This window comes from Ornithodoros turicata, chromosome 2 (genome assembly GCF_037126465.1).
Source record: "Ornithodoros turicata isolate Travis chromosome 2, ASM3712646v1, whole genome shotgun sequence".
Classification (NCBI taxonomy): domain Eukaryota; kingdom Metazoa; phylum Arthropoda; class Arachnida; order Ixodida; family Argasidae; genus Ornithodoros; species Ornithodoros turicata.
The window spans coordinates 141,039,988-141,052,366 of NC_088202.1; the positions used below are offsets into that span (position 1 = coordinate 141,039,988).

The 12,379-nt window shown below is 45.8% G+C and overlaps 1 protein-coding gene across 1 annotated transcript in view; it reads right to left on the reverse strand.

Annotated features, from left to right (window-relative positions):
* The window catches only part of LOC135384170 (uncharacterized), a 134,134-nt gene that overhangs the window by 67,397 nt on the left and 54,358 nt on the right, over window positions 1-12,379 (reverse strand). Inside the window, exons 14-17 of the mRNA XM_064613393.1 lie at window positions 8,781-8,916; window positions 8,196-8,317; window positions 6,843-6,975; window positions 5,420-5,544 (exon numbers count right to left, since the gene is read on the reverse strand). Of these exons, the coding sequence (XP_064469463.1) occupies window positions 5,420-5,544; window positions 6,843-6,975; window positions 8,196-8,317; window positions 8,781-8,916 (516 nt within the window). The remainder of the gene's footprint in view (window positions 1-5,419; window positions 5,545-6,842; window positions 6,976-8,195; window positions 8,318-8,780; window positions 8,917-12,379) is intronic.

Consider the following 12,379-nt stretch of genomic DNA (forward strand, 5'->3'; position numbering starts at 1 on the left):
TTGAGATATATGTATCACTTGTTCGGACACACCGACTACCGTGGAAGGATCACCTGCGGATGTCCGTAGGACGCTAGTGACTTTCCACGGCGGTCCCGTTTGAAAATGCGCGACGGATGAAGCACACTCATGTTGAAGTTTAAATGGTTTGTTTATTTTTAATCATTAGATCAATTAAAACATAGAAAGCATTATAAAGAACAGAAGTGATTTATTTTTATGCATGATACATATCCAAGGCACTGGTGTTGCAATAACGCTTACACGTGGAATATACACCGGGAACGTCCATAAAATGAATCTGTACAATGTCTATAAATCACATGTAAGTAATGCGATGATTATATTATCACTAGAAGCCTTAACGTTTTAGGGAAATGCGTCGTGCAATGAAAAACACGACAAAGTAGTAGGTGGCGTAAGCCGAGAGGTCTGCCTGGCAGTGTCGCAGCATGAAGCTTGGCTGACTTTACAGGTAACTGTTCAGATATTTTCCCTGCAGCTCCTGTGGAACCACTATAAGGACATGCAAATTCTCACGCGCTCACCCAAAATTTTTCATTTTACAAAAATAATGAGATTAATGCTCCACTGTTAAGCATAGAGATCATACGATATAGGTACAAGCATTCCACAGAATATTGAAGAATTATTCATCAAGAGGCAATATGTTTGCGTGAGCCTTTTTCCAGGCTTCAAGCCTGGGAACTCTCTGAGACAGGCTACAGAACCATCATATCAGCAGGAATATATTCCCAGAGCAATGCAATGTCACACATTCTTGCGGTCCAACACACCGAAATAGCAGTATAATGTTAAATAGAGAAGTGAATTATAATCAACTGCAAATGCTAGCTCAACGTACCCGAATGAGGCATGTGCGAAATAATAACCGGGTGTTTACGTCGCGAGACAACTGAGACCATGAGCGGCGCCACAGCGGTCGGTCTGTGGATTGCTTTTGCCCACCTGAGGGTTCTTTAACGCGCGATGAAAGCTCACCACTCGGCACCCCGTATTTAACGTATTTGAAGTATAATGTGAGCTGACGCAGAACGAATGAAAAAATCGTAGCACTTCGAAATGATGAAATCTTGATATTATACTAGATCGTGAACAGGCTCTTGAATCTCTTGAAAAAAAAAAAAAAACAGTTTACCTGAAATGAAATGCGTGTTGTATGCTAAACCCAAACAATAATCAATTCCCCAAGTACACCCAAAATTATCAGAGCGAAAGAATGTCCCTGAAATGAATCATATCATTTACTGTTAAATCTTATGAGGACGACGACGCCACCTCGTGCTTCACTCATTCTTCTCTAGCCGTTCCATTAAACATTGTCACCTGTGTTCCTCCGTTGTACTGTCTTCTACAAAGTGGTGCCGTGACCAGGATATACCGAACTTTAATTTGAACGCCCCTGAACGACTGCACCGACCTGACCGTGAAGACTGCAGCGGGCACTGACAGGAATCTGAATGAACGAAATGGAGGGGATTCAACTGATGGATCAACGCAGACTTGTACTAGCAGAGGTAACTGCGCTGATGAAAGATCTAGAACGACCAAGAAAGGCAGAAGAACGTCATGACTTTCAAGACTGGACTAGAAAGGACGGACCGTCTACGAAACTTGAAAGTGCGTATTCAGCAACTTGACGGTCAGATAGAGCCAATGCTTACCGAAGAAGAATTTGAAGACGAATATACAAAGCAGATCGAAATGCAAATGAGCATCTTAACGTCGCTTTTCCTATGCCAACGAGTACCTAACCAGAAACAACGCTGAATTCATCACGACATCTGCTACCACTTCAGTGCCGAACATCAACGATTCAACAGCTGTAATTCAGAAGATCGAAATACCACATCAGATTGTAACACGTGTCACTCAACAACACGACGCTAAATACCAGGAGGCAGCGCACGACAGTACCGCATTTCCCGATCGACGCACCTGTGACTGAACATTCTGGCGTTGCTGCACTGCTCACGACAAGGACAGATATTGTGTCATGTGAAGTTTTGCAACTAACCGACTTTTCTCTCAACCTGCAAGCGATCAATTCCACACGATTCATGAAAGAGTTGCTGGACGACATGACTTTCATACTCGATTTTCTTACCTCAGCAGGGACCGAACAAAGCACGTCTCAAATGACTGACGACCTGAACCAGATTCATGTACAGCCAGCATATACGACTAATCATGGGGTCGTCGAACCGCTATTGAAAGAAGACGATATGCAAACAGAAGGACCGCATCAGACTGACCGCTCTTCTAAACAGCCCATGAAAGGAACAGGAAAGCATGGTTCAGACTTCAACGAGAACATGAACTAAATCTATCCGCCGCCGCAGTGCCGCGCAACGAATCCTGCTGACATGAAAAATGAGCGGCTTCCTACGCGTGAGACAGTGGTCATCAACGTAACGACTTCTTCAGAAAGTACCGGTATATCACCGACCGCAGATACAGGCTTGATTCCAGCATACCAATATTACGTGAGGGACACCAGGTCTTGGCTGTGCTATGCTGCTAAAAGTACTGCCAATTGGCCAGGCTCACTGAGCAGGAGAGCCATCGGAATACGGCAGATCGCTCGACCTGAAAAGCAATGTCCTGAGGACACTGAGCAAGAGAACGCTGTAACTGACAGGAACTCCGCAATCCTTTGCCGGAGAATACGATCTTGCATGTCAATGGAACGTCACCTGATGCAGAAGGGACCACCCTGGCTTCAACCATTTCACGTTAGCACACAAGTGGATAGCAATGGAATGTAATCGCCTATCGGAGCTCATTGTCGCATCACGATGAAGGAATATACACCAGAATCCGATATCGCCTTTTCGCGGGGGGCAGTCTGTTAAATCTTTCCTGATGAGGACGACGACGCCACCTCGTGCTTCACTCATTCTTCTCTAGCCGTTCCATTAAACATTGTCACCTCTGTTCCTCCGTTGTACTGTCTTCTACATTTACAAGCGATCTACAGGGTATATGTTTGGAATGGGGCTACGGAATTGGAGTATTCAACATGTCCGCAAATGTTACTCTGTACACATACAGACACACACACACACCGACAGATGAATAAGTTTTGCAGCAGTCTTTTTCAATTTGTGCAGATTGGGGCTTTCTTGTAGGCAGCTCGTCGAATGTTTCGCGACGGGTGCTCCAACGTATCCTGTAAATCACGACATCCTTGTTTCTACGTTGGGTTGTGCAGGTCCCGGCAAAAGTTTACGGAACACGGGAGCGGTGTATTTTCTCTACTGTGCGACACTCCAGCGGCAAGAGATAGCTGGCGAAATTACACCAGTTCACTGCCTCGGAGGGGTGGACGACAGCGCTCTTAGCGACACCCTGCGACAGTTTCGCTATGACCACTCTTGCATGTGGCCGCGCACTGAGGCTGCGTTCCAATACCCCGGTTAGTCGACTGCCTAGCGGTCTGACCGGAAGTGCCGCCATGTTAAGTCTCGTTCCAAATCTCGCCAAGTCCGCTATTCAGTCGGCTACCGCCTAGTGCGCATCGATGCAGTCTAGTTATACGCCTGACCATCTGACAGCCGGGATGGCTGACAGCGGGAAACGCTAGTACCTGCTGCGCTTGCGCCGTACGCATTTCTTGCGTGAGCAACGAGATGGCGCCACAGGCGCCTCGGCAAGGCAAGCCTGTTCCAATAGTGACAAGCAAAGGGGTCTACTCAGCTGCCTAGTCAGGCGGCTTCGCGGGCGCGAGGTATTGGAACGCAGCCTCAGTTGGATCTCAATGTAGTTCTCACCAACAACACGTGACTCGGCGATTGTGAAGACTGGGAGCTCACCGTTATCATCGTGATAAGAAGGATGAATCATGGCGGCAACACTTTACAGTGTATAGCTTTTTGTTGGAAAGTCGCCATACATAGAGAAGCGAAACAAATAAATCTGGTAAACAATTGCTTTATTATGGAGCTATGGTTACAGTGCTGACCAGCTTATAAACAATGGGCGCTGACGTCAATAATTGATTGATCGCTAGAGTCGAGGTTGGGCCAAGTGGTGTTGGCAAGCGCAACAGTTAAATCGCAAACTCACTTCGTGGTCTTTGCCCGAAGAAAAGTGCGTGAAACTTGAACTGGGGCCATCCCAGTAGAACTCATCCGGGTTGCCGTTTGGGCCACATTTTATAAACGGTTGGTTTGCTCGAATAATTGGCCGGTACTTCCTAAGAATCATGGGAAAAGGGTAGACAATCCGTGTCTACGCTAGCACGTTATGGGTGCTGGACGTGGACGTGCCTGGCCCATCTCTAGAAAGACTTGAAGCACGACTGTCGCAACCTCACTAATGGGATGTGTTTTTCTGTGTTTGTACAAAAGCAAAGCTGACAGGCGGTTAGCACGCACGTAATCTAATATTGAGTATCACGGCCGCAACAACAAAACTTGAAGCGTGTGTCAAGTATGTGAGCAGCAATTCCCTGCTGCAGTCGAAAAAAAAAAGTGCTGACATCGAAATGTCACCAGTACATGGCCTGGAAAACCAATTTTAAACACAGTGATCACAAAGCGCCTTGCCTATGGAAATCTCTGAGGCGCTTGATAAGGAAGCGCGGACACTGACTTCATTTATGCTAGGAAATTACAGGTGGCCTGATGTGCTGAGCTAAAATTCCGGACCGGAAGTTCCAAGTCCAAAGTCCAGTAGGTGGCCAGATCAACTAGTCTCCGACCCTGGGAAGCTAAGTTCGCTCAATGTAGAGATAGGTGATCAGAAAGAGCTCATTAGACAGCTCTCGACAGAAAGCTGTCAACCGTCCAATAGACGTGTTCCGATTATTCTTCTCACTTCATCAAGTTATTTTTATACTGAACGAACGTTACCTCGTGGTAACGGCCAATCGCCGAAGGTGATGCTTCAATGGGGTATGGGGAGGAAACCACAGACTAGGAGAGCAGGTCATGTTCCATCAAGCTCCCATCAGGCAACATCACCACGCGACCTGTACAGTAGGTGTACCTATTCGAGGATAATCTCCAATGTGGTAGTGACGCCCATTCTGCGGGGGGGGGGGGACGTTGCGGAATAAGGACCTGCGGCGCTGACCCTGCTTGTTTTAGAAAGACAATCACGTTGTCCAGACCTCTGTGGTTTTCTTTTTGTAGTGCTGTAACTCGTGAACGACGAGGAAGAGAAACTAATTTTGGAATTTTGGGAATCTGGGTCGGGTCCTTTCTCTTGCTCATCGAATAATCCTGTGTCACTTTCCTCTAAACGAAATAGAGTTAGCAGCTGTCCATCTGACCACAACAGGGGTGCTGCAACCAACACGGCACGCGACCTCTGTTTATGACTGGGCTGACAAGGGCGACTGTTGTCAGAAGCCATGGATTACGTCTGTATCATACATTGTTATTCTACTTACAGTCCAACTTTAATGCTCCACATCTAGTGTTTACTTGCTCGATGAAGAGCTGAACAAAGCCGGTGTCGTCGCATCCTTGTTGTTTAAGTGTTTCCGGGAGACATGTCTTGCTGTATTCCATCTCACTAGAAAAGACGGTAGACCAATAGGTATTTAATTACAAGGACTCGTAACATACCGTGATGGCTAATAATAGCAAAGAAAAAAAAAGAACATTTGACCAGGTCTATACAAAGCAATACTGTGGCGCAGGAGACGTGCCAGGTTTTTGTTTTTTCCGCGCTGGGAAGAGGAACCTAGAATTCAGGCAATTCAACAAAAGCCCACGCGTATAGGCGCCAGGATGTAAACTTTCGCTCTCAGGATTTCTGTTTCGCGATGATGCCTCTTGTACCTTACCGTTCTGGCCTTCAGCTAATTGTCGTCCCTGAATTGCAATGTCGGACAGCTCAGTCATGATTCCCATTCACTTGTTTCAAAATCACTCCCTTCATTAAAGGCCCAACCGCACGAAGCGTTTTTTTTTTTTTTTGAGTGGCAGAAGATTTTCTTGGCGGAAAGGACGCTGTCGTAAAACACCCAAAGCAAACGTCCCAAACGAAGGTTTCTATACCCTCTCAAGTAAAGAAAATTCGCATAATTTGATAAGCACTTATATCACATGTGAAAAACACAGGTGATGATGGCGATGAGCTGGAGATTTCTGGTCTATGGCTATGGTATCGATGGCATGATGTGTCAAACTAGGTAAGAGAGGAAGTAATGATGATGAAATTAATTGAAAGTGCTAAAAGGTTAAACGCTAACCCAAAACCTCTCTCTAACTGCATAGACGCCGCTGTACGAACTCCTAGAGGTAACCAGTGGCCACGAAACACTCAAACTGCAATTATGCGATGAACTCTCACAGAGCCATAGGCAACCAAATACACGGAGCGGACACAGTATTTCAATTGATATGAATTTGTTGCACTCTGCCGTGTGTGTTTTGCATTTTGCACGCTCACACAAGAATCACGTGGTTAACATCCGTAACAGACCTGCTGATCTTCTGCCGCACAAGATCCAGGCGAGCAATCTGAGCAATTCTGCGTGTCGCCATCCTAAAAAAAAACTTGAATGGCAATCTGCATGCGCCGCATGCAACGGTTCCTCTGCCCAGTCATCACCTGTCCCCGGTATCCGCACTCCTCGGAAATCCGTCATTTATCTGCTTTGCTATCGTTCTGCTGCCCCCCAAACGCCGCGACAGGCAGCTGGACAAAAAGCCGACTCATGCCGGTTGGACCTTACAACACAGCAGCTGAGGACGACGGCCTCTGCAGCATTGAGTGGTGTCGGGTGGAAGCAGCTGTGGTCAAGACGCTGATAGCGACGATACTATATGGAACAGCTGTTTGCGCATGAAAGAAAAAGAGCTTACCAGCAGTACCGTCTCTTTGCATCTTCGACGAGATCTCCTGGTCTTTGAGGATCGAACCCATGAGCCAGCTTATATCGCTCGCTGCACACAGACTGCGCATTGAATAATGTGTCATGGTTGCACTGAGCAGAGCCTGCAGACAAAGATTATAGTTCGTGTAAGATGTCCCAACTAACATCCACGAAGAATTTCAGAAAGACGAGCGCTCTGCTTGGACGAAACCCAGTAACCCACAAAACTCAGCTGCTGGATACCCACTGCTAAGCACAAACAAAAAGTAAAAATAAGAAATAAATGTTGCAACGGTATTCCATCGCAGTAACCGAGTAACCAATATATGCCATTGTTGCACATGTAGTTCTCTGCACACCAGAAGAGAGAGAGGGCGTAAAATTCGCTCCCATTCGCCAAGGCCTAAACCGGTCCCCGTGCGAACAGCGGCGGAAGGGTAAATAGCAGAGAATGTGTCATACGCTTCGTATGTTCTCCGTTTTGTTAGGCGATGTTTGTTTTACTTGAATGGAGTGTTCTTGATTTCTGAAATGCGTTCTGAGGAATTGATTGGGGAGAACGAGGTTACATCCAAGTTGTGTGAAGCCGTCGTCGATCCAAACGACATTGTGTCTTCTACGACAGGGCTAGCGGAGTGGTAACGTGATTGTGTGTCTTTTCAGGTTGCCACGGGAAACAGAAATAGTAAAAACATGGTGGACTGCCGAGACTGTACTTCTAAGACGTAAACCAAGAGCAGCAACATGGCAGACCACAGAGCTTTGTGAGTCGTCCACTTTCCATTGTCGATTCCCTCTCCGGACTCTGCTCCTGCTAAGCTGCGCCCTCAAGTCCGCTGGGCACCAGTCCTCGAAACCATCTGTTCCATGGCTTCGCCCGTTCACTAGAAGGGGGGGCTACTGTGGCTGCAGTAGTGCCATCGCCCCACGGCTCGCGCCAACCACGAGCTGGCGCGAATAAACCTAAGCCAGTTCACTTCTGATCTTTGCCAATGAAGGTTGTCCCTTCGTTCCTTCCCTCAAGCTTTTCCGCCAGGTTTTTAGTTACTAGACGAATATTTTGCGTTAGAGGTACGAGGATTAGTGGGCTTTTTTAATATAACTAGGAATGTGAAACATAGCTGAGATATTTCCTGCTTGCACATTGACCTCATCACTTCAGTTTGTTGTCATTCAGGTTGAGAGTCTTGCGACCGTCCTTGATTTCAGCTGCTGTTAAGTCCCACTGAACATTATGATTTTGATCATCGGAGCGATACTATTTATCGCTGCACTTACAAGGACGTTGTCTCAAGCCTCATAGTATGCATTACGCTGCCTTCATTTTTTGTATTATACTTACAGAGCGACTTGGACGTTCCACATTGAGCTTGAACTTTCTGTGTGAACTTCGAAAGGAAATCTTTGGGATCACATTGTTGTTGTTTCAGCAGCTGAAGACAACTCTGGATGTATTGCATCATACTGGAAAAGATGGCACACAAAGAGATGTTAAATAACAGGGCCGCGGAACACCAGCTCGCGCAGAATTAACGGCGCAGCTATGCAGGAGCGAATAAGCAGCTTCTTTCTCCTGGTTTTGGAAGTGGCAAGCTACGCCAAACGACAATTCAGGAAAACGCGAATGCGCATGAATGCCAGGGTTCGAATTTTCACTCCCTGAATTCGCTTTAAGCGATGTCACCTTTGTAACACATAAGCGAGGCTTTCACTAATTATCGTGCCTCAAGTGCAGGTTCGGACATATCAGTCATGATTTCCATCCTCTCGAGTGTTTCTCAGTCGTTCATCCCATGAACCACGACGTGGGCGGCATCTGAGGCAGACTTCCTCTAACAGAGTGGGTGGTGTGAAGACAGGTGGGGTCCGGATGCTTATCACAACGAGGCTGTAGAACTGCCATTTATATGCGTGAAAGAACACTTACCAGCAATACCATTTGCGCGTCTGTTGGTTCAAATATTCAGGGTGCACAACGAGCCCGTGTTCGTTCATAAATGTTTCTTCGCACTGAGTCTGGGTAACTGATAACGTTTCGGTTGGGCACTTGGATGCAGCGTCGCCTGAAAACGGGAATAATTACACGTGTAAGCTCTCCCTACTTTCATAAAACCCAGTAGTAAAATGCTTCCAACAGTGATTCGTAGTCATGAAATTTTTCATGGGATTGGGGCTGGTCTCTCACTGGCTGTATCGGAGCTACGGGGGTCACAGGGTCCAATTCCAGGGTATCCAGGGTCGAATTTCTTTCCAGCGCGACACGTAAGGGTGCCGTCGGTTCAGTACATATCATCATGATACATGAACGACTAGAATTACGCAAAGAAATTGCCTAAACTGCATTTTTTTGCAGTCGAAGAAAAGGCATCAGCAGTGGGATTCCAACCCACGCCTGCTTGTTCTGAAACTGGCGTAATTCAACTGAAACGTGAGATTGGGTGTCGTCAGGCTTGTGTTCCATCTTGAACCTACATGGTCTTACCCTGCATGTTTACACAGTTTGTTTCGATGCTTAGTTTAAGCAGCTTCCCTAACAAGGCTGACGCGATAGGATCTCTTAATAGATCCTTGTACTGGTTATTCTTTACAAATACTTTTACACGAGGCTTTTGACAACAACTGTGGAAAGATTTCATTAATGGGCCGGGGCTTGCGCTTTCACGTCCATAATTCTGGTGCTGCTGCTGCTGCTCCTACTTATTCACTGTACATGTAAACGAATAAATAGATGAATAAATAGTTATGTAATCGTTGTTTGGCCCTGCAGTTTCCTTGGGCTACAAGAAGAGATTGTCACTTTAACTCTCCCAGACAAACAACACAAACACAAATAAAATATGCTTCATACATGGCGCGCAATACTGGTGCTCTTATTTCCTTTGTAGAGGAACACGGCCTCCTCTAAATGTAGAAGAGGTGATGTTCCTCAACATGAGTCCAGGCCGACGATGATGGAAAGTCCCAGCGCGCATATAGTCGTGGCCCCACCCTACGACTAGAACTGGCTGCCAGACGCACGTCTTCATTGACGTCCACGGCCCACCACACCTTGGTCACTGGTTTCATTGCATCTGTAGTTTACATCGCATGTGTGACTTTCATGTAAAACACGTTGACGCCACAGCGCTTTTTGAACATGCTTTCTTTGTATTCACGATGAGGGTCATCTGAGTATGCTAGAGGTAGACACATCTGTGAGGCCACGAACATCTGCCTGCTTGGACAATTCATCATCGCAGATCAGGACTCATGTAATGGGACACTACCTCCTCTACATTTGATGACCCAAACAACGAACACCATGTTCGGCCTAATTCGGCCATTTACCGTCCTATATTTTTCGGCAAACGAGCAGCGAACCACCTCCTAGCAGGCAAGTTTCAACAGGACCACCGTTCCACTGGGGACCCCTCTGGGTTGGGACTATGCATGATGCGATGTGTGGCCTAGAAGGACAGTCAGGTAGACCATTTGCACGTCTATAAGGCGCGTACCGGGGACCGTAGCGAAAGCGGTACGTAAAATATTAGAAACACTATGAGGCTAAAGTAACGAAGCGAGAAAAACGCGGCGGTGTAATCATGTAAATTACTATAGAGCATTCGTTTTGCATCTGTACAATCTCTGTGCACTGTTGGAGGTAATGCATATAAAAAAGGACAAAGGAAGGGTTATTGGACAGTAGCTTTCAAAAGCAGTTGTTCCTGCGAAATAAAAGTTTTTTGGTAATGTCATTATCAACGTGACGCTCGTCGTCTTTCTTCGATAGCGAATTCAATTTGTGACGTGGAAGTACGGAATAAGACCAGTTGATACTCTAATATACTATCTTAAATTTTGAATTTAAAAATTGATTTAAAAAAGATGGAACGTTCAGTACTTTACTCAGTACTTGCCTGTCACTGACTAACCCTGAAGGCTTGAAAAAAAGAAGAAGAAAAAGCTACGTTCTGCCACACAGGGGTTGGATGACATCTGTCAGAAGGACCGACCGAAGACAGACCGAAGAACGAAAAGCAGTCTTCTGTAAGATTTCCCCTCTACCCCCCCAAACAGCCTTTCTGTTATGAAGGCTACTCCGAGGAAGAGAAACGTGCAATTATGCAGCACTACACTCTTGTGATTTCCTACCTGAATGTGCAGTAAGAAACACAGATGGTATGCCGATGGTAATGGTGAGCGATTGCTCACTTCAACTGTGTTTGTGTTCGAAGTCGATTTAAACATACGCAACACTCCGTTAATTCTGACAGCGAGCACGACTGTCAAATTTCCGAACGCTGGTAAGACAAGCCACATATAGTTTTCTGTTTTCACGGCCCTTCAAAACCCTCTCGGTAGTGACCCTACGGGCCCATGTATTTCTATTTTTTTTTTAAGTTTTTAGGAGCGCACAGCGGCTGTGTGCTAGCTATCAGAGCGCACAGCTATCTGTGGTGGGAAACATCAGAAGCAAATCAGAGCGTACAGATAATAAAATGTATGTTGAAAGCATTCTGATATCTAGTGAAAGCGTATGCGTATCATGAACAAATAAAAAAAAAACCGGTAACCGGTTCACATCGTCACCTCTACCACATGCACGCAATATTCTGTATTGGTCCTGGTAAGGTTCATGTCAGAATCAATGTGCATATTTCGGGCGTACAAAATGGGGTCGTCTAGACATCCGCTGGACCTCCTTGAGATACATGTATCACTTGTTCGGACACACCGACTACCGTGGAAGGATCACCTGCGGATGTCCTTAGGACGCTATAGTGACTTTCCACGGCGGTCCCGTTTGAAAATGCGCGATGCGCGACGGACGAAGCACTCTCATCTTGAAATTTATATGGTTTGTTTATTTTTAATCATTACATTAATTAAAACATAGAAAGCACTATAAAGAACAGAAGTGATTTATTTTTATGCATGATACATATCCAAGGCACTGGTGTTGCAATAACGCTTATACGTGCAATATACACCGGGAACGGTCCATAAAATGAATCTGTACAATGTCTATAAATCACATGTGAGTAATGCGATGACTATATTATCACTAGAAGCCTTAAACGTTTTAGGGAAATGCGTCGTGCAACGAAAAACACGACAAAGTAGTAGGTGGCGTAAGCCGAGAGGTCTGCCTGGCAGTGTCGCAGCATGAAGCTTGGCTGACTTTACAGGCAACTGTTCAGATATTTTCCCTGCAGCTCCTGTGGAACCACTATAAGGACATGCAAATTCTCACGCGCTCACCCAAAATTTTTCACTTTACAAAAATAATGAGATTAATGTTCAACTGTAAGATAGAGATCATACGATATAGGTACAAGCATTCCACAGAATATCGAAGAATTATTCATCAAGAGGCAATATGTTTGCGTGAGCCTGAGAGGGGCAACAGAACCATCATATCAGCAGGAATATATTCCCAGAGCAAGGCAATGTCACACATTCTTGCGGTCCAACACACAGAAATAGGAGTATAATGTTAAATAGAGAAGTGAATTATAATCAACTGCAAATGCTAGCTCAACGTAC